The sequence below is a fragment of the Kogia breviceps genome, chromosome 7 (assembly GCF_026419965.1).
Source record: "Kogia breviceps isolate mKogBre1 chromosome 7, mKogBre1 haplotype 1, whole genome shotgun sequence".
Taxonomy (NCBI): domain Eukaryota; kingdom Metazoa; phylum Chordata; class Mammalia; order Artiodactyla; family Physeteridae; genus Kogia; species Kogia breviceps.
This window is the reverse complement of record NC_081316.1, coordinates 21,693,805-21,715,389: the sequence shown is the minus strand read 5'-3', so window position 1 is coordinate 21,715,389 and position 21,585 is coordinate 21,693,805. Positions and strand designations below refer to the sequence as shown.

At 64.0% G+C, this 21,585-nt stretch overlaps 2 protein-coding genes across 2 annotated transcripts; both read right to left on the bottom strand.

Moving 5' to 3' along the window:
• Window positions 1–4,010: 4,010 nt before the first annotated feature.
• LOC136794561 (uncharacterized) lies at window positions 4,011–5,663 on the bottom strand. Its single transcript, XM_067039394.1, is given in 4 exon segments — window positions 4,011–4,832; window positions 4,834–4,933; window positions 4,936–5,225; window positions 5,527–5,663. Coding segments are annotated over 4 exon segments (936 nt in total). The 3' UTR covers window positions 4,011–4,423.
• On the bottom strand, window positions 4,011–20,956 carry DUSP8 (dual specificity phosphatase 8). Its single transcript, XM_067037856.1, has 7 exons — window positions 20,868–20,956; window positions 14,643–14,983; window positions 13,084–13,222; window positions 8,662–8,828; window positions 7,947–8,106; window positions 7,673–7,796; window positions 4,011–7,424 (listed from the first exon to the last, which is right to left on the bottom strand). The coding sequence occupies exons 2-7, from the start codon at window positions 14,871–14,873 to the stop codon at window positions 6,386–6,388; spliced, it is 1,860 nt and encodes a 619-aa protein (XP_066893957.1). The 5' UTR covers window positions 14,874–14,983; window positions 20,868–20,956; the 3' UTR covers window positions 4,011–6,385.
• Window positions 20,957–21,585: the final 629 nt, after the last annotated feature.

Sequence of the window (21,585 nt, the reverse complement as noted above, 5' to 3'; positions counted from 1 at the left end):
CCTGCTGGGCCCCCGCGGAGGCCCCAGGTGTGCAAGCGGGGAGGGCGCCCTGGTTGGGGTTGGGGCGCCGGCGAGGAGCCCCGGGAGCGCGCGTGCTGCGGCGGGTGGGCGGGGTACCCCGCTTAATTCAAGGAAGGGATGGGGAGAGGGGCAGCTTTCCCTCTGTTCCCAGAGTTGGCGGCTGGGCTGCCCTGAGGAAAGGCCTTCGCAGCTCTGGTCTCACATGTGGTGTTTGCACAGAGACTGAGAAACCGAGGTCTGCCTGCCGCAACCTCCCTGAGGCCTCCCCCTCCCCAGCCCCTCCCCACGCAGTTCCCCAGGCCGGGAAGTTTGAAAGCTGGCTCGGTTTTGAAAGGCTGGAGGGAGCTCCCCCAGGGACCTGCCTAGAATTGGCCAAACCTGGCCCTGGCGTTAACCCTGACCCGCAGCTTTTCTGTCTTTGGTGGGAAGGGGAGTTCATTTGTCCTCCCCGCCCCCTCCCCAGCTCTTGCTCTGGGAACTGGCCGCCTACGGCAACCTCTTTCCCTCCCTTCTGCCCAAGACCAACTTTGGTCGCGTCCTCAGGGGGAGCCACTTGCTTCTTGCCCCCAACCCCTTCTCCCTTTCTAAAGCCATCATCACATAATCAGGGCCCCACCACTCCTTCAAAAAGACCCCACATCTGGAGACCCCCAACCCCTGGGCCAGAAGCAGGTCCTGGGACTGCCTTTTAGTAGTCTCGACACCCCTGCCCCTGCCAAAAAGGGTGAGGTTTCTCCAGGGGCTCAGCCTGATGAGCCCCCACTGACTGGGTGGGCTAGGCACCCACGAGAAGCCCTGCTGGGAGTCAGCCCCACCCCCAATTGTCTGCCCAGCACCCAGCCCCCTCCCTTTCTGGGAGAATGGGACACCCACTCCCCATTTCCATTCTTCAGACCTCGAAGGCTCCATGGCTTCTCCTGGATGGCAGAGGGCCTCTCCCCTGCTCAGGATGGACCACTTTTCTGCAGAAGAGATGAACCCCACCCCCAGCCTACCCGCCATCCAGAGCCATGCAGAGCCATGCCTCCCTTCCCATCCCTTGGCCAGAGGTGGTCAGCTTCCCAGCAGGGCACAATCCCACCTCTGCCCTCTCCCTACACATGCCCCAGCCTCTCCACATGCAGCTCGGCCTCCGAAGGCCAAACCACCACCCACAGCCTTCCTGAGAACTGGCCCTCTTCGCTCTTGCCCTGCTCGGGGCCCCATCAGTTCCAATCCTCAGGAGCGCCTCGACAGATCCATCCACAGAAGCAGGGTCTGAGCTAGAAGGGGCCTGAGGGGACACTGAGGCTGACCCTGACCCTCTGGGGGACATTGGAGAAGTTAGTTCCCCTCCTTGCGCCTTGAAGAGGGTTGACTGGGTCTCTATAGTGGTGTGCAGCTCCGAGACTGGTAGTTGATGGTTTATTTGTTGAACGTTCACTGGGCACCTTCTTTAGCAAGGACAGGATGCCTTTGGTCCAGTGGGAGGGTGGAGGTAAGCACACGGCTTTAATATACAGCCGACTAATAGAGGTGCACTAGGTGTGTGATAGAAGGTTACTACTCACCCACCTTCTTTCCCTCCCTCCCTGCCTTCTTCCCATTTACCCATCCTTCTACCCCCTACCCACCCATCCATATACCCCTATTCACCCATCTATTCCTTAATCACCCATCCATGCAACCAGTCACCCATCCATTCATCCATCCATCCATCCATCCATCCACTCACCTACCCACTCATTTATTTACCTACTCACCCATCCACCCACCCCTGTAGTGTAAACGCCTGATAATTAGCTTTTTTGAGTGTAAAGTTAGTGCCTGACACTAAGCTTTTGATTGTTGAGGCATTCATTTCAAAGACATCTATCTGGAATAAACACAATGCCAACTACACAGCTAAAGAGCCAGGCCACCTCACCCATGAGGGTCCCCATGCAGAAAGCCCTGGGTGACCTAGATAACTGACCCCTTTTGTGACCCCGTTTTTCCCTTCCCTTAATTCCCACTCTTATGTCTCAATTTACCAATAAAGAGTGAACCCACGAAACCCTAGGCACCCCCCACTCGACCCCAATACAAGTAGAACCCCAGGCCCACACTCTGTCTCTCTCTACCGGTGACCTCTCTGTGTGACCCCAGGCATACTGTGTACCTTCAGGCCCAGTAGTTAACCGTGTTTTTTCAAAGTTCCCTGATGGTCGTTGCTGAGATACGTGCCACCAAATGTGTGTCCTACTTATGGGGGCGTCCACAAGTAGGACAGGCCCGGGCAGGGGCCGCGGGCATCCCTAGCCCATGGCATCACCGTCAGTAGGCTGAGACCAACCGCAGACAACCCCATGCCACCCATCTACCCACCCCCCCATCCCAAACCCATCAAGTGCCTAAAGCTCTTGGCCTAGGGGGCAGACACAGAGGCAGAAGCAGGGGTGCCTAGCATCTAGGAGACCTGGTGTGGTGGGGACCGGACTGTGGTGGTGGAGAGCAGGGGGGAGGCCAGCCCCCAGGGTCCAGATCTAGCCTCACTACCTGCCTTGTTCAGCGCTTGGGCAAGTTGACCCCCGAGAGCCTGGGGGATTCGGAGTCTTCCACTGGCCCCAGGGCCCCTGCTGGGTACCCCACCTCCCTCAGGGTTAGGTGCCACTCCAAATGGCAGTCAGCTTTTCCAGTCCTCCTTTCATTGACTCCAGGGGGCTGCCAGAGTTATAAATAGATGTTCTCGAGCTAAAAATAGCCTTGCCAGAGAGGCAGTCAATGTTTCTAGCTTTCGGCCTCTTTGAGGACTCCTGCGGATGCAGGCTTCAAGGACCCTACCTCCTCTGCAGACCTGGCCCTCCCGGCCTGGCCCTTTCACTTTCTCTTGCTTCTTGAAACACGCATTTACCACACACGCGTGTGTGTGCTCCTATAACACGCGTGTGTGGTCACACACACATGCACGGACACAGGTCTGGCTGGTGTCACTGGTTTGGGCTACCTGCCTGCTTGCAAAGGGGGAGGGTCCCCAGGATAAGCAGGCCAAACCTCGGGGAAGGGTCAGATCCCCTGCGGGGAGCTTGCACTGCGTTAGCCAGAGGACCCTGGGGCCAAGGGCACAGACCTGCTGGGGAGGCTGCCCAGAGACTTGGGAGGTGAGGGTCCCAGGAAATTCTGAGAGTGGTGCCTGGCACAGAGCAAGCGCTCAGCGTGTCAGAGCCGTTGTTATAGTAACGGCCCGGCAAACTTTGGAGTGGCCCAGAGGAGTCAGGTCTAAGATGTGTCCCATGAGAGCACTACTGTAGAGCTGTAGCTGTAAACACACGTGGGCCAGGGAACCTCAGCCCCGCCACACTGACACTGCAGTCTCTGCAGCCCTGGCAGCGGGGGAGGGAGGCCTGCAGGGGGACGCTGGTGCCGGAGGGGAGAGGAAACCGGTGGCTGGGGACACACATCAGTACTTCCCACCAGGTACCCTTGTGTGCCTTTGGGCCTTGAACCTTCAATAAGTAATTTAAACAATAGCTATTTAAAACTATTTAAACTATTTAAAACTATTTAAACTATTTAAACAATAGTAAAAGCCAGTTGCAGACACTCTGTATAGCTAGACCCCGTTTCTGTTGGGAAGGACAAGCTGTTGTGTGGTACATACACGTGTGTACCCACACGTTGCTCACGCATGCACACACACGGAGGTCTGCAGGGAGCTGTGGAACTAACTATTCCCAGTGGTTATTTTTGGAGAGTGGGCTGGGGGCAGCTGAGGGGCAAAACTGAGTTTCCATTTTATACAGTTCTAAGTTATTTAAATTGTCAGTAGCCTGAAACAGCAAAAAAGGCTGTTCTACATCCTACACCTGCCCCTTAAGCACAGCAGGCCCACTGGGTTCTGGGTTCGGGGCTCTGAGCAGTGAGTCGGGGGCAGTCACTCTCCAGGCCCCACACCCCAGCCTCCTGGCCCCAGGAAGCCCCTCTACACCACTGCCCACCAGCCCAAAGAAGGAGGCAGCCAGAGGCGTGGAGAAAACATCCATCTCAGGATTTATTACAACACGTCGTTTCCAAATACAAAAGAAGGGGACAGGACAGGGATCAGAGAGTGGCCGCGCTGGGGAAGGGATTCTGAGGTGGGGCGGCCCAGTCCAGAGGGACCGGGAGCCATGCGGGGGGACCTGCCACCTCTCCTCCGCTGGACTTTCCAGCAAATAATAGGAGGGGGCCGGGTCCATTCTGGGGGACTCCTGATGCCAGGGCACTGGGCCGGCAGGAGGGGTGGGAGGGCCAAGAGAGACTTGGAGAGGGCTGGGGCCCTGCCCCCTCCCCGCCTGGGACAGTGGGTGGAAGTGACCAGGGAGGGGCTCTTGGCCGGTGCCCAGTGCCGCCAGCACGGGGGTCAGGGGGCGGCCGAGACAGGACCTTCTCTCATCACAGCTGCTCACTTCGACCAGCGTCTCAAGAGCAACAGCCTCCATGCGCCCCAGGACAGAAGCCACAGGGGGTCTGCAGCCCTGGACAAGGACGGAGGGAGGGGAGAACGGGCCGTGGGACCTGCCCCAACCAGTGGCCCTGAGCACTGTCTCCTGGACAGCTTAGGGGTAGGGCGCGGAGGGGGGACCAGTGCATCCTCCACACCCGGGGTCACCTCAGAAACACAACGCGATAGACAGACAGGAGGCAAATTTACATAATCAATAATAATAATAATAATTAACCAATAGTAATAAATAGTTAAACCTCTAGTCCATAGATTGCAAATACAACGATAGCTTATGTTCTTGGGGGACGGGGTGGGGACAGAGGAAACAGGAACAGAACTTTTGTTCAAAGGAGGGATGACGGGACATAAGGCGGGGGTCAAAATAAGAACAAATAGAAGAAACAGCTAGAGGGCAGCTAGGGGCAGGCATGCCCCGCCCAACGCCTGCCTGAGGACTTAGTCCTGCCCAGGCCACCCCTTCTGCCAAGGCCCTGGCCTCTCCCCAAGGTGATCAGCCCCCACTCCTGGACATTCTAGGACATCTGAAGGTTGGGGGACACCCACTCCTGCCTCCAAAAGCCTTAGGTCCCCTTGACTGAGGAGGGGTAGCTGAGGCTTTTCTCCTGCCCTCAACCCCAGGCTGGCCCACCTGGGCCAAAAAGCCACGTGGGAGTAGGGACTGGCATGTCACCTTGAAGATACTGGGGAGGCTTCAGAGGAGATGAGAGGGGTGTACAGGGGTCTCTCTCCTCCGAGGTCCCTGTGGAGGTTGGGCAGACGTGGGGGACACCTCCTGCATCCGCTCACATCAGGGATCTTGATGTGCAGGCAGGCGGCCCTCCCAAGCTAAGGCCCCCGTCCCCGGAGGCATAAGGGTCTGCCAGGTGCTGACTGCCCCCTCCCTCTGCAAGGCAGCCACTCCTCCCGGAGGGACCTGCACCTGCAGAACAAGCCCCTAAATCTATCTGCCCCCTCTGATCAGCGGAGCCAGCACTGGCGGCCCAGCTCCTCCCGCCTGCCACCCCCAGGGACCAAGCGCCCCCTCCTGCTGGCTCTCTCACTGGCAGCTGGCGCTAGGGGGCACCCCCAAAGCGGAGGAGAGGGCAGCAGCCTCCCCAGACCTCGTGAAGCTGGACCCAGGCTCGGGCAGGGGTGGGGGCGTTCCACCTGCAGTCCCTGCCCTGTGGACCCATGTCATCTAACACTCGGGAGCCCCCTTCACCGCGCTCCTCCCCTCTTCCAGACCCCCAGTCCTCTGAACACCCTGGGCCCCCAACACCTGCCAGGCAACAGGCCCGGGGGGCAGGGGTTGGTGGGGGTGCCCTCTAGGGCACCAAGACCTGGTGCCTGGAGCTGGCAGGGGGCTGACGGTGCCTCCTCCGCTCCCGGGACACCTCCTCCCACCTATGGCTTTGGTGAAGAGCCCAGAAAGGAACAGAGAAGGAAGAGGCAGGAGAGGAGGTCGTGGGGGTGGGGGGAGGGGCAGGGAGGTTCTGCGGCTCAGTTTGTGGCAAAGGTTTTTTTATCTTTTTTTCCCCTTATGTAAAAAGTGCACGAAAGCTCAGCAGCCTCTTTGCAACGGTCAGCAGTGTTTCCTGGGGGAGGGGGGAACCCCAGGCCTGGCACCCCAGCTTGCAACTGAAGGTGGCCTCATATTGCTTAGAAACATGGGTTTCAGTTTAAATACCAGACAGTAAAAATAGAGCTCCGAGGACCGCCCGCACTGTTGCCAAATCATTGCCAGAATGAACAGCTTAAATAAATAAAAAATTGAAATATTTACTTCTCGATAAAAATCGCAGTAAAACCATTTACCTTTCATTGCATTATATATAATATGTATTTATAGCGGGCCCAGCCGAGGGCAGCGGAAGGGCTGGGGGCGCCGGGTCCCCGCGGAGGGGCCGCTTCCGGCTGCGGTCAGGACACCTCGATGACCTCCGCGCTGCCCGAGAAGCTGGCCTGCTTGCCCAGGGCGGCCCGCTCCTCGCCGCGCGCGCGCCCCTCCACCATGCCCTCCTCAAACTCCATCTGGCAGCTGCGGCGCTTGAACTGCGTCTCCGGGGCCGGCTCGTCGGGCCAGCCGGTCCTCGCGTCCCGGGCCTCGGGCCTCGCCGTCTCCCGCCGCCGCAGCTCGCCGCCTCCCGCGCCGGGCCCGCTGGCCCGGCCGAAGGGTGCGAACCGCGCGCCGCCCGCGCCCTGCGCGCCCTCGGGGCTGCAGCACCAGGGCCCGTCGGGGGACGGCGTGCCCGGGGAGTCGAGCGGCAGCGCCCAGCCGCCAGGGCCGGCCGGCTGGCTAGGGCCGGGCAGTCCGGGCGCCGACAGGGCCGAGAGGCCGAGCCGCGGAGTCTGCCGGGCGGCGTCACCGAAGTTCAGGCCGAGGCCCGGCGCCGGGGAGCCGGCTAGGGGCCGGGGCCGCCGGCGGAGCCTGGGGCGCAGCTCCGGCGCCGCGTCCGGGCTGTCGGGGCTGGGGGAGGGCAGACTCAGCACGCCCCCCGACGGGCTGTCCAGTTTGCAGAGTTTGGAGGCCTCCCCGGGGTCTGGGGGCCCGGGGTCTTCGGGCTGCCGGCTCGGCGCGTAGGCCGACTTGATGTCCAGCGAGAAGGAGCGCTTGAGGCGGTTGGTGTCCTGGAGGCGGTCAGAGGAGAGGTGCAGGCCACGCAGGCCCTGCTGCAGCGCGCTGGTGGCCGGGGCGGGGGTGGGGGTCTCCCCACCCCCCATCTGTGCGCCCTCCCTGGTGGTGGTGGCCGCTGCGCTCCCGGTGGCAGCACTCTCTGAGGTAGGTGGTGGCAGCGGCGGCAGTGGGGCGGCAGGGCCCGGGAGGGGCTCCGGGGTCCCAGGGTGGGACGCCCCGTCGCCCTGCAGGGCGGCCAGCAGCTTCAGGCTGCGTTCGTACTCCAGCAGCTGGCCCAGGAAATTGAAGTTGGGCGAAATGGACGGGCGACGGTCCTTCACGAACCTGGGGTGAGAGCCGCTCAGTGGGGGCGGGGCTCCTGCCAGGCCAGGCTGCCCAGCTGACTCTCCCCTGCCCCCACTGCCCACTCTGGGGCACACAGCTGATCTGCAGACCCAAGTGTGCCAGGGCTAGGCTCAGGCCCCCCTCCGCAGCTGGGGCAGCCAAAGGTGGGTGCCCTTCACTGCTGGGCCCATCCAGTGGCCTGTGGTAGAGAGGGGAGGGGCCAGGCCCAGGAGGGAAGGAGGGACTACCTGTAGGCATCATCGGAGGACATGCCCATGGTCTTCATGATGTAAGCGATGGCGATGGTAGCAGAGCGGGAGATGCCGGCCAGACAGTGGACGATGACTTGGCAGCTGGACAGCTTGGCTTTATCTGGGGGCAGGGGGACCAGGTGAGGGCTGGGGCTGCACAGTCCTTCCCTGACCCCAGGTCCGGGACCCCTGGGACACAGCGCTGCTGCCCTCCTGGGCCCCTGCTTCCGGCCCGCCCCTGGGGCTGGGCAGGAGGGTGCTGTCCACTCACCGATGAACTCAATGGACTTGTCCAGCCAGGGCAGCAGCTTCTCACAGTAGTTGTCGTTGATGGGAATGCGCAGGAAGCGGCTCTCACAGATGAAGTCAGGTTTGGGGCAGGAGCTGCTGGCGTTGAGGACGTAGCTTATTCCGTTTTGGGTCATCAGATCCTGGGAGGGCGGGAGAACAGGTTGGAAGGGGGTGCAGCTGGGCAGGAGGCCCGAAAGCTGGCATGCTCTCGTGGTGGGAGCCTGGCTTCTGGAGCCTTGGGCTCGGGAGCCTCCCCTGTTCCTACTGAGGAGCCTGCAGGCCCCATGTGGGGAGGAGGGGAGAGTTGGGGAAGGGGGGGTGAGGAGGCTGGCGGCCCCTGAGAGCCCCACCTGCGGCCTGGCCTGCTGTAGGCTCCCAGGAATTTTACAGCTGGGCTGCCTGGGCGGCGGCTTTACCCTCTTCCCTCGTCACCATTTTTAAAACACGGGGTTCTTTCAGGGCTGGCCAGGGGCCCAGTGACATCAGCAGTTTGGCATGTGGGCTGCACTGCCAAAGGGGCAGGGAGTTGCCTCTCCACCCAGCCTGGCCAGGCCCTGCCCGAGCCATGCTCTGGTTCTGCCAGGCCCCCTTGGGTCCTCCCGCGCCCCCAACCCGTGCTTCCCCCACACCTGTGTGCATCCGCCATTCCCCCAGCCCAGCCTGGGAGCTGCTTTGGGCTCCGGCGGCGCACGCACCTTGTTCAGGACATCCTTCTGGGAGCCCAGGTAGAGGTGAGGCAGGATGCGGGTCAGGCCCACGCTGGGCACGGGCAGGCAGGGCTGGGAGAGGCTCATGGGCAGCAGGGCAGCAGGCTTGCCCTCACAGAGGCCAGGGAAGCAGGAGGAGAAGGTGGCAAAGCCCCCTGCAGGGGGAGCAGCGGAGACACGCGTCAGGGGGTGGGCCAGCTGGCACAGGGGAGCCAGGCAGGCCACCCACCCACCACTGTGGCTCGGCCACACCCACCCGACGCCCAGCCCGATCTGGTGCTGGCCGGCGAGCCTCTGGCCTGAGCACCTGGTCTCGGTGCTGGTACTGGAAGGCCATTCTCATCGCAGCAGGGGCGTGGGCCGGCATGTTTACATCACCTGCCCCTGCGCCAATTCCTCCTCACGCTAATCAGGGGCTGGCCTCGCTGAGGACGCCGCTGTGATGCCCATAAAAGTCAGGGCCCATAAAAATGATGGGCCCTGCACGCGCAGGGCCCACAGAGGGACGCCTCAGAGGCTAAAGGGGTCTTCCTGCGGGAGTAACACCAGCCCCTTCACACCGTGGCCTGGGCCAGGCTGGGCCTTCCTGCCTCTCCCCCTTGGCTGATGCAATCCCTCCCTGCCTCCAGTTGGCCGGGAGCCCCGGGCCAGGCTTGGATGCCAGGACCAGGAGGCAAGGGCTTCTGAGGGCCAGCCTGCCCCCCCACACTGGGCATGACATCACCCACTGGAGCTGGCACAGCCAGCACGGGCATTTGTGCTCAGGTTATGGCTCCATTCCACCCAGCAGGGGACTACAGAGGAGGAGAGGCTGGGCTGAGAGCTGGGAACGCTGGGGACCGGGAGCGCGCGCAGGCCACGCGCTATACACGTGGCTGGCATGTGTCCTGCCGCCTTTCCCGCACGTGTGTGCTGGGCCGCAGATTGATGGAGGGAGACCCTCCGCGGGCCACAAGCGGCTGAGGGGGACCCACGGGCACACGTCTGACTCTGCGAGTGACGGCGGGCCTCAGTTGTCCTGGTCCTGCACGCCCCAGGCACTGTTGTGAGGCTCAGGGAAGAGGACCAAGAAACCACTGGGCCATGGCCTACCCCATCCTGCGGAGGAGGCAGGGGAGCCAGGCAGGTGCCCTGTGCTTTCCTGCCCTGCCTCACAGACACAGCTGGCGCCAGAGACCTGGCTGATTCTGGAGGACAGAGTTGCCTGGTGGCCTCAGCCTTCGCCCTGGTCCAGCTCAGTGCCCAACCAGAATACTTGACATGGGCACTCCCTGCACCCCTGAAAAAGGCTTGACCTTGGGGGGCCACAGAGGTGCGGGACCTCCAGGCTAGGGGCGTGGACGTATCAGCCTTGGAGGGAAAGGGGTCCCTTCCTCAGAAACCTGCTGGTTGGACAGGGAGAAGCAGGTGACTGTCAGCGCGGGCAATGCTGTGGCTCTCAGGTCCCCAGGAGGGGAGGCTGGGCTTAGCTGGGTGCCGGGGTGGGCCCCAACTCACAGTCCAGAGCTGGGGGCCCCTTGGCTACTCCTGCTGGAGGACAGCGCCCGCTGGGCACGGGCAGGGTCTGCACCGTCTCTCTCTGAAGACTCTTCTCTGCCGCAGTTCCCCTACTCTCTGCTCTTTCAGCGCGAAGACAGACAAGTATGTGGGGGGGGCGGAATTCCGTCAGGAACCTCCCACCAAAAGAGAGTCTCAGGGCAGGTGCAGAGACCTGCCAGCCTTTGCTGCAATTCCTGGAACCCCCAGGAACCCCCTCCAGGCAGAGCCAGGCAGCTTGGGGTGCCCCTTACAAACACCCTATAGACACCAGGTCTGGTAGGGCCTGAGACTCCAGTCCTTCTGCGATTTCAGGGCCACCCCAGGTTCTGGGGATGGGTGACAAGGGAGGGTGCCAGCAGCCCTGGACCCTCTGCAGGTCCCCCACCCCCACCCCAGCCCGCACTCTCAGGGCCTCGCCGAGGGCCCTCCAGGGCACCTTCCGTCCGGAGGGATCCCCCAACCCCCTGCTCTCTCCGCCTTGCAGGTCAGGGGAAGCCACACGCAGCTCCCAGGCTTCACAATGAAACCCCGAACCCGCACAAAAGCACACGTCCTGGGAGGACTCCCGGCCCCCCCCGCCTCTCCCACCACGCACTCCTGCTCGGACCCGGGAGCCCCCACCGCGCCGCCGCGGTCCCTGGCTGGGGCCGCACCCACCCTCCGCGCAGGGGCCGCTCCCGCCGCTGTCTCCGCCGCGGTCCCTGGCTGGGGCCGCACCCACCCTCCGCGCAGGGGCCGCTCCCGCCGCTGTCTCCGACCAGGGTCCGAGGGCGGCGCGCGCGGGCTGAGCTGCCTGCGGCGACATCACCAGCCCGCATTCCGCAGGGACGCGCACCGGGGCGCAGCCGGCTTGGGCAGGACCGCCCGCCGCTTAAAGGGCCAGGCTCCCTTTCCCATGCCCGCCCCCACCGGACGTCACCAGCGGAGCAGCTGTGGGGGGAGGGGCGCGGCAGCGGTCACGGCAGCCGGTTCTGGACCCCGGCACGGCCCGCCCCCCCAAGCCCTCTCCAGCAAACCTCGATGTCCTGGAGCTGCCTTCTCTCTGGCTGTGCCCCACCCATGGAGGGGGCCTGGTCCTCCCTTCTGGCCTCTGCGGAGCCCCACCGCCTGTGCTGGTGATCCCCGGAGAAGAGACTCACTTCCCCTTTGTGGGCGGGCAGCATCCCTCTAACCCCCTCAGCCTTGCCCTGCCGTTCTCACTGGTTCAGGTGGGCACCGTGGGCCAGGCCAGGAGGCTGTCCCCAAGTCTGGGTCCTGATTTGGTGTCACTATGAGTCTTCTGCATGTGGTGGGTGGTCATGGCTTCTCCCTGGCTTGGCCCTCAGAGAAATGGGAGCGAATACTCTACCCTGCAGGGTGAGGCAGTGCTTGCTGAGGCTCAGTGAGCCAGGTGGGGCACAGCTGGGTCCCAGGTGACCCCCCCCCCAGCCCCCCAGGGAGACAGATCATGAGAGGCTCTGGGCTTTCCCTGGACAGCCCAGGGGTAAGGGAGGGCGCTGCTCCAGTACCCTCTTCTCAGACTCCCAGAAGGGCCTCTGGTTGTCACTTCTGGCTAGGGCATATGTGCGTCCACACACATACACATACATATGCAGGGGCTCCCATCTGGGCCCTGGGAGGGTTCTCGTTCTGCCCAGGACCCCTGTAACCCCCCCCACCCCGCTTGGTCCCCAAACTGAGCCCAGCCGCAGTGGCTAAATCAGAGGGTCTGCAGTTCTATGGCTTCTGGTTCCCAGAGTTCACACACTCACACACACACACACACACATGCAGACACCCTCTGACCTCGCAGAGCTGGGCATGCAGAGCCCTCCGTCCCGGACACGACGCACGTGTAGAGGGCAGCATGCACTCGTGCAGCCCCTCTGAGAGGTCTGCCCAGAGCTGCCTGGCTCCTGAAGCTGATGGAGCCACCTGCAGCCCCTCTCCCCACACATGAGGGCCAGCCTGGTGCCCACTGACCACCACCCCGGTCTGTGCTCAGTAGATGCTCAGGGCAGGTGTGCCAAATGAACAGAAGCATCCCATCAGCTGTGTGGTGGTGGGGGTGATGCCAGCGTGGGCCCCGCCCCCCATCGCCCCCCTCCCACCCACTATGGCCCTGGGCAACCAGAGGCCAGGGCATCCAAGCAGGGAGGCCATATGCCCCTGGGACAGGCCCTGGACCACCTGGGCAGGGGGTGGATTCTGCAGAAGTATGTTAGCCACTGCCTACAGGAGGAAGGAGTCAGTAAGAACCACAGTGCAGCCTGCGTACGTGCGTGTGTGCATGCGTGCGTGTGTGTGCGTGTGTGTGCGTGTGTGTATGGGGGGCTGGCCAGGCTGCTTCTGGGGAATCGGAAGCCCTGTGGGGACTTCCACTCGCCCACCAGACAGCAGTCATGATCAAGCAGGCTGTTGTGAGGCCACCTGTGCCAGCTGGAGTGTTCAGGGGACCTCCCTGTGTGGGACAAGTTCTGGCTCAGTGCCGTGTGTGTGGGGGGGGTGGGGGCGGGGGGGGTGGTGGTTTCCAAGGCAGAGCAGGTCTTGGCCTATATTCCTCCCCCATCTCCTCTGCCTCAGGCCTGTGTCGGGGGTTCCCTCCTGTCCACCTCTTCACCTGCTGGTGGCGGGGATGGGCCTGTGCTGGAGGGGGCTCTGAAGTGTGGCGGCCCAGAGGAGGGGTCCCTGGAGCCCCTGAGAACTCCAGAGCTACAGAGGTTCGTCCCCACCGGGCCCCCAGTGCCCGAGCACACGCTGGTCTGCGGGCTTAGAGAGGAGAGCAGCGGCAGACCCAGAGCATGACCCCGAGACAGACTCCCCCGCCCCGCCCCAGCCCCGCCCCCGGCCCTGCCAAGCTGCCAGTGGAAGGAGAGAGGCCTCCAGACGCACCTGTGAGGATGGCCACGCTGTCGAAGCAGCCGTCCAGCTTGCTGAGCAGGATGGAGAGGAAGCTGTCTGCGGCCAGCACGCTGGCGTCCCTTGTGCTCTGGTCATAGACCACCACGTCCTGCGGCTCCGTGGCCTCCACCTGGGGGCCGAGAGGGCAGAGGTCAGGGTGGCTGGGCACCTGCCAACTGCCCCATCCCCTGCTGCCACTGCTGCTGCTGGTCAGGCGATGGAAGGGAGGGGCTGCCGCTTGGGTGCCCCAAGGGGAGTGGGGGCAGGCACGCAGCCACAGTTCACACCGGGTGAATGCCCACAGCCACACGGGCAGACCCTGGGAGCAGGGAGGGCCAGGGGGACACGCATCCCCGACGCAGCCGAGCCCGGTGCGCGCACTCACACGAGTGAAGGTAACAGACGCTACGGGCCAGGCCCGTGTGGAAGAGACACGGGGAAGGCAGTGGGGCTCCCGGAAGGTGCACACAGGTGGCCAGATGGCAGGCGCACAGGGAGGCCTGGGCTGCTGGCTCCCAGGGAGGCTGAGGGAAATCAACTCTTCCTCAGGGACCCGGGAGGCACACTTCTGGGCTTCTTAAGAGGCGGTGGGGGGGTTTGGGGTCTGGGTTCTCCTTCCCTCCCCAGCCAGTGATGGGGAAACTGAGGGCTGCAGCAAGACCCCTCCCCCCAATGATCCAGGCCGCAGCAGCAGGAAGCGGGGGTTCCACCTGCCCCGGCCCCTCGGGTGCCACCGGGGCCCAGATGTGGAGCAGCTCTTGCTCAGATGGCAGCTGATGCCCCCGCCCCCCAAGCACACTCAGCCCTTAAGCCAGCTGAGCTGCCAACCCTGGGCCAGATGATGTCACCGGCAGCCAATGGGAGAGCGTTCTGGCCGGGAGTCCTCGCTAGGGGTTATTAATCACTGGATTCCCCTCACTGGAGCCACAGGGAGCCGGTTCTGCCCTTGGGGTGGGGGGACTCCCATCTGGGTCCTCTCACATCCCAGCTAAGCACAGGGCAGGGCCTGAGACCAAGACCCCTCCCTCAGGCTCTGGGCTGCCTGGCGGGCCACCCCTCCCCCACTGGAGGTGCCACTGCCTTCCCAGGTCACGGCCCAGCAGTCCCGGTCCCTCCCCAGTGCGGACTCAACACTCCTTGGGAATAGAGACAGGATTGTTCTCTGCAGGTGACCTGAGACATTCTTGGGGGCCACAGAGAGAATTCCTGGTCCTCAAGACTCCAGAGGGGAAAGAACGGGGGCTGGGGACGTGAGCTGTCTGCGTGAGACCCTCGGCCACCAGTCCCGTCCTCTTCCAAGTCCTCACAGCCATCAGAGTGTGGGCCGAGTGGGGACCCAGACGGGGGTCAGTGGCTCTGGGAGGGAAGGAAGGGGGGACGGGTGTTGAACCTGTCAACCTGTCAGCGGAGGGCCTCCCTGGGGGGAGGGGCCTTCTGGTGGCCCTAAGAGGGAGCGGGGAACGGCTCTACAACGGCTCAGATTCCAAGCCCTTAGGAGCCCGAAGGCAGAGGACCCTGGAGGGGCTGGGTGGGTGGGCATGAGGCAGTACCTGGCTGCGTGAGGTGGGCTGGATCAGCTCTGCGATGGTCACCTTGCCCTGCTGCAGTCGCCGCTTCACCAGCTTGGAGCAGCAGATATTGACAGAGCTGAGCACGTGCCAGCTGTTGTATTCCACAAAGGAGCGGCTGTCAATGACCAGTGGGCCCCCGGGCCCGCCCCGCAGCAGGCTGGCCAGTTTCTTGGCATCCATCACCTTCCGAGGGAGCCGGTCCCCAGCCATGGCGTGGCAGTGGGCAGTGGGGAGGGGGTGAGCCCGGGAGTGAGCAGGGGCTGCTCCCACACTGCCCGGGTGTGGCCTAGGGCTCCGAGTGCCCGGGCATGGCGCCAGACCTGCAGGGACAGGCGGAGTGTGAGCGGCGGTGCAGGCCCCGGGGGTGGGCACCAGCAGGGCCGGCCTCAGAGGGGCTGGTGGGGGAACCGATCCAAGGGCACCGGAGTGTTTGGGCCTGACGTGTGCCCATGGGGCCTTCCCTCCCTCCCTCGGGCTCCTCTGTGCAGGTTGAGCTCCCTGACCCCTCTGGTCTCGACCTGGGAGTCTGTGACCCATGGAAGGGTGCTCGGGAGTGGCCTGTCCAGTCCTGCACCCTCCAGGTCACGGTGCCAGCCTCTCAGCAAGACACGGCGAGGCAAGTGGGGGCTCACAGAGGGAAGGGCCTCGGGGCTCAGGCTGGGCTGGAAAGGCAGGACGAGGCCTGAGGGTCCCTGCCCTGGGCCCTTGGGTCCATGGACCTTCACTCATTCCAGAACACCTCATTCTGCCCCTGCATCTCCTGTCATCCCACCCCTGGGATGCAGACCTCTCCCCAATCCGGCCTCCACATCTTTCCAATTCCCAGCACCCAGGGCAAGGCAGGGTCCAGAACATGCCCCCACCCTCCCCCACTGCCAAGTCCTCCCATCCCTGGCAAACCCTCTGTCTCCAGCCAGAGCAGCCTGCAGCCCAATGCTCCATAAGCTGATAATCTGGATGGGTGGGGGTGGAGAGGGGCTGCCTCCACATGGTGATGGAGGCAGAGGCCAGGGCAGGGTGCTGGAGGGGGTTCAGGAGTGGAGTTCTGCATCCCAGTTCTTCAGGCCAAGGTTTAGGCATGCTGTGGGCCAGCATCCTTCTCCTGCAGGGGTGACAGTACAGCAGGACACCCCAGGCACAGCAGTGGCCAGGGGTCTAGGGGGCCCCTTTTGGGGACCAGTAGGTCAAATGATGGGGTGTGGTGGGAGGGCACCCGAGGACAAAGGTCAGTGTGGGTGACCCGCATGTAGGACCCTCGGCTCAGGGGTGCCCAGAGGGAGTAGGAGGTAGGTGGGCACATGGGGGCTCCAGAGCCTGGGCGGAAGGCCCCTCCTACAATTTGGTGCCAAGCCTCTGCCACCCCTGTCCTACCTGCCAGACCCATCTTCCCTGTCACCTGCCAGGACTGGCCTTTCTCTCGGCACCCCCAAGCCTCAGAGCGCCCCCTGGAGGCATGCAGCATCAGGACAATGAGTCTGCTTTAAAACTGCAGAAACTGAGGCTCAGGGAAGGGTGGGATCAACCCGATTAATGAGACTGGACAGAACCCAGGGCGCCACGCCAGCCACTCACTCAGGGTCTTCCCTCTGCCACAGCCCAGCCAGCCTGGGGTGGGGGAGGCCGGGAGACAGATGTTCCCCCGGGGGGCCACAGAGAGGGAACCCGTTCGGCAAGCCCCCAGCCTGCAGCTGCAGAGAGCATTGGGGCGCAGCACCTGAGGACACTGATGGCTGATGACACCGGGGACAGCTGCCACCACCTCTGGACCACCCCCTCGGGCGAACTCCCAGGCTGGGGAGGGGGATGGTGGAGGTCACAGAGGTGCAAGGCAGGTGGGGGCTGGGCCTGCCTGGTGTGGGCATCCCCAGGCTGGGCCACCAGAGCTGCTGACAAGGGGGTTGCCAGGATGGTCCCGTTCACAGACACCCCACTCCTCAGGCGCTCCAGCTCCTCAACTGCAGGGCAAGTCCTGGGGGTGCAGCTGGGGCTGCTGCCCTCCCGAAGGCCACGTCAAGCAAGTTCAACAGCCAAAGGGCCTGCCTATTAAGGGGGTCCCTGCCTGTGTGCCAAGGGGTCCCCAGTTCGATTCCTGTCTGAGCTGTTCTGAGACGCTTTTCCTGAGTTCTAACCTGAATCTTGTCAAGGCTGTGACAGGCCATGGCCACCAGGTCCCCTTTTACACGCTGCTCCTGCAGGCCTGGGCAGAGCTTCCCACCCTTTGATGTGGGACCAGAGCCCAGTTCAGAGGCCCAGGACCCTGACAGGGATGCCGTGGGCTGGGGACACTGGGGGCCAGAGGGTCCTGTCCTCATGGGTTAGGTGGGGGTGGGCTACCTCGCACCAAAAACAACAGAAGCCAAATGGAACTGCGGAGCAGGGACAAGGGAGGGTGAGGGAGGGGGAGAGGCCTTTGCTCTCCCCGTGGCCAGCCTGCGCGCCTCCCGCCCTCTGGTCCTTAAATGACTGGAGGGACGTGGAGAGTTACCCACCCCACAGATGGGAAAGGAGGCTGGAGGAAGGGCAGGGAGGTGAGGTTGGAGACCCAGGGGGGAGGGTGGGGGCAGTGCTGGAGGGGTGGGCAGCTTGATCCCAGGCCCAGTACCTGGTCCCCACCCAGCCCGCCTCCCAAGGAACCCTCAGGCTTGGCCCTATTAACCAGTGTAGTATTGTTATTTGCAGCCGAGGGGGACTCATTAGCAAGTTGGCACCTCCGTCGTCGCCATGGCAACAGCAGAGGTGCCAGGCAACCGCTGCTCCTGCGGCAGCAGCACGGAGCAGCTCGCTCTGCAGAGCCAGGTCCCCTCCTCGTTCGCTGGCTCCCACCCCCTCTCCACCCTGCAGGTGCCCAGTAGCTGGGCCTGGACCACCCCCAGCCAGGCCAGACCCTCTCCATCCTGTTCTACCGGTCCTAACCTTCCTCACCTTCCAGCAGCCACATGCACAGGCTCCCTCCCTCCCACCCCTGGGAGGCCTTCTCTGAAAGACCAAGGTCTGGCCAGAGCACCCCTCCTTTGAGAGACCTACACCGAGCTGGCCTCCTGGGTGGGCACCCACACCCACAGGGCCTCCTTCGACCTGGAGCTCCTGGGGGGTAGACCCTTCACCTCCTGAGGTGCAACACACAGGCCCAGGGCTGGGCAGCAGGGCGGGAGGGGTGGAGATGCTCAGGGCAGCCTTGAGCAGAGCAGTGGGGCTAGAATAGGCCAGGTGGGCACAGAGGCAACAGACATGGTAGGGGCTTGGGCCTCCCCGCTTTTAAGAACCACCCCAGGCTCAGCCGAGACCCCTTCCCTGGGGGGAGAGTACCCAGAGCCTGGGTCAGGGGGGAGGGAGGCAGAGCCCCACACACCCTTATCAGAGGGCCCAGGGCCAAGGAGACAGCAGTTCCTAGTCCAACAGCAGAAGGAGGCCCCTCCCCTCCCCTCCCTGCCCTGGCTGGGCATGGCCTAGGATGCCACAGGCAGTACCCAGGCTCCCTGAGGCCAGGTACATAGACACAGCGCTGCCCGACCCCTGTGCTGCGTGCAGGCTGGGCACGCCCCTCCGCACACTGGCTGAGCTCAGGGCCTGGTACTTACCCCATATTCCCCCAGTCCACCCCAGCTCTGTGTGCAATCACTCACACGACAATGCGTGTGCACATTCATGCGGCCACTGGACGCGTGCGTCCTCACATTCTGTACGCTGAATGCCCCAAGATCCCAGGGTGCCCGAACCCCAGGTGCAGCTAGAGCATCTCCTCACACGGGCTCCCACATCCTCCACGCGGCACATCCATGTCCCTGAGCACACGCATGGCCAGGAAACTCCCAATTAAGGGCATCTTCCCCAGAGTACTTCGCGCTCAGCGTCTAGGGATCCACGACCCCCAGAGACGGGTGAACAGAGAGTGCAGCTCTCACTCACAGTGTATCTCCAGCCCTTACAGAGCCTGCTCGCATAGGCAGGCCTCAGGAAGAGCTGATGGTGGACGGACCCAAGATGCTGGGTGTCTAGCTCACTCTGACCCGGGGGAAGGTCTGGAGGCAGAGACTGGTAGGGGGTAACCTCCCGGTGGCAGGGGGCCCACGTGCACACACCAGGTCAGCTCGCTTGACCCTTGATGTTACCAGATGTTCTCGCCCGTGCTCTCTGCTCCCCCTCAGCTCTCTGGGGTGAGTGGCACAGGACCCAAGCTGGCCTTCATCTGTCCCAGTTGGGCTTGGCAAGGCCAAGCAGAGCCAGCCTGTCCTGGGGAGGCTATGGACTTGGGAGACAGTGGGGTGGAGGCCCTACCTGCTCAGTTCCCGGGGATCGGGGCTGAACTGGGATAGGAGGGCTTGGCATGGCATGTGGGTCCTTGGAAAGGCAGGCTCGGGACCCGACGAATCTAGGTTTCCTCTGTTCCCGCCTGGCTTGTTTTAGCCTCACTAATCTGCAAAATTTCTGCTGGTCACCATTCCCCACCGACCCCACCATGTTAAATACCTGGGCCAGCATCTACCGGTCATTGTCCCGAGGGGTTCAGGAAGAGGCAGCCTCAGCCTATACAGCCCCAATGGTCAGAGTCTGACCCACGTCATTCTTGCTGTGGGTTTGGCCCCTTCCTCTCCTTTCCCTACGAGCTGCACATCTAGGAGATGTGCAGACACCCTCTGGCTTCCTCCACCCCTGGCCCATGGTCCCTTGAGCTCTCTGCCTGGTTGAAACTTCTGGGCCCCAAGGTCAGTCTCAGCCTGAGAAGAGAGGTGATGCTGGGAAGGGTCCTGGAGCAGAAGGTGACTTTAGGCATCTTTGTGCATGGAACCTGCTCTTCCCAGAGGCGGCCTCTGGGGCCCAGGAGCCTTCCCAAGGGCTGCGGGCAGCAGGGAACCAGAACCTGCCCAGCAACTCTCCCGGGGCCCTAGGCTGACTACAGCAGGAGGTGTTCCAGTCAGACTTCAAGATGAACTCCCAGCTCCTGGTCACATGATCTGGCCATCTTTGGCAAGTGCTTATCAATCATCTGAGGAGCGAACACATGGGACATCTGTCCTCCCTGAGCAGGACGAGGCGCTGGATGCTACACTCATTCCCGGGGCTGCCCTGGGAGCATGAAGGTCTCAGGGAGACGATGGGGAGTGCACAGACCCGCAGACCTCCGCAGACCAGGAGCAGGGGCACAGGGCAGGAAGAACACCGCTCCCCTGGCCTCCAGCATCCCCCGCCAGCAAGCTGCACAAGAAAACTGCAGACACCACGCTAGATCCTGTCACCTCTCTCCTCCATCCTATGGAACCGCCCCCCCACACCCGCCCCCTCATTACTGCGGAGCCCAGGCCCCAGCGCTCCACTTTGCAGAAGCCAGTGCATTTTTGCAGCAGGAAATCAGAAGGCGAATTCTCCCAGAAGGGATGGCCTGGTGGGAGCTGGGCCCACTGTTGCCCCCTCCCCTCCAGGCCAGACTATTACATACCCCCCACCCCAAGGTGGGCTCATAGGCTGAACGAGAATGGTTGCACTCAGCCTGGCAGTGCCAGCCCCTCCCCCAGCACCCGCCGCGTCTGCAGCAAGCTGGCGGATGGCCTTTATTCCGCAGAGGCCAGCTGAGCACCCCGAGGTGGGGGAGCCCATGGTAGCTTGGCCAGACCGGGGAGATGGATCTTTAGTGTTTCCCCGCCGGACGCGGAACGAGCCCTGTCCTGAGTCTCCCACCGGCCAAAGACCCTCCGCTCCTATGGCCCAGGCCTCCGCATCTTCCAGCCCGGCCCGGGAAAGGACGATCTTCTCCAATTCTGGCCCCAGTAGGGGGCTGTCCGGGGGCGTTTGGGGCTTGCGCAGAGGCTTGGACAGATCCACGCTGGATAGCAATGGTCCTCCTCGTCCTTAATTCATGCCCCTCCCCCACCAAAAAAAGAAGGAATTGCGCGGAGAAAGGTGGTGAAGCGGTGGCCGGGTGTGGGCCGGTCCCGGGTCCGCTGGGCGCCGCTGTAGGCGGGGGAAGGACTTATCGGCCCGGTCAGCGGTGTCCCCGCAAGCCGGGTTGGGGACCAGCGCCCCGCAGGCCGGCGCCGCTCACCTCCAGGCGGTCTCCTCCACCCGGGTGCCCGCCCGGCGCAGCCCCCCGAGCGCTCCCTACGCGGCGCCCACCCGGCCGGGCCGGGCGCTCCGGCCGCGCGCCGGTTAACCCCCACCCCGCCGGCGCCCCGCGCGTCCCCGCGCCCCCCGCCCGGCGCCCCCGCTCACCTCGTTCACGCTCGCCTCCGGGCCGCCCCGGGGACCCGCGCCGCGCTCAGAGCGCCCGCTCGGCCGCGCAGCCCATGGGCCCGGCGGGGGCCCGCGCAGCCGGGGCAGGGGCCGGGGGAGCGCGCGGGCCGCGTCGCCGCCGCCGCCGTCGCCGCCGCCGCGGGGAGCGCTCGCACGGGCCCGGGCGCGCGCACTGCGGGCGGGCACGCGCGCTCGCGGCGCGCATCCCACCCCGCGGCTCGGCGGGCGCGGCCGGTGCGGCTCCGGCTCGGGCTCGGGCTCCGGCGTCCGGCGGGGGGGGCCGCGGAGCCGGCTCGGCCGCCGCGCTCAGATGCGAGTGACAGGCCCGGGGCGGAGGGCGGGGCCGCCGGCGGGGATGAGGTCATGCCGAGCGAAAAAAGCCCCTGACGTCACCTGCAGCCAATCAGCGTGCACGGCTCGGGGGCAGGTGACGTCAGCCGGAGCCCGGGCTTCGGGTGCAGATTAAAGGCGGCGGCGGCAGGGGGCGGGGGGCCAGGCTCACCGCCGCCGCCCGGCGCCCTCTGCCCTCACCCCTCACCCCGGCACCGGCTCTTAAAGGGGCCGCGCGGGGTCCGATCCCGCGCTGGGACCCCACCTCCAGGAAGCCCTTTCAGTCCCAGCCCTCGGCCCCACCCGGAGACCCTCAGACTCGTCGCACACACACCCGCGGAGGGTACAGTTGTCCGGGTTCCGAGCA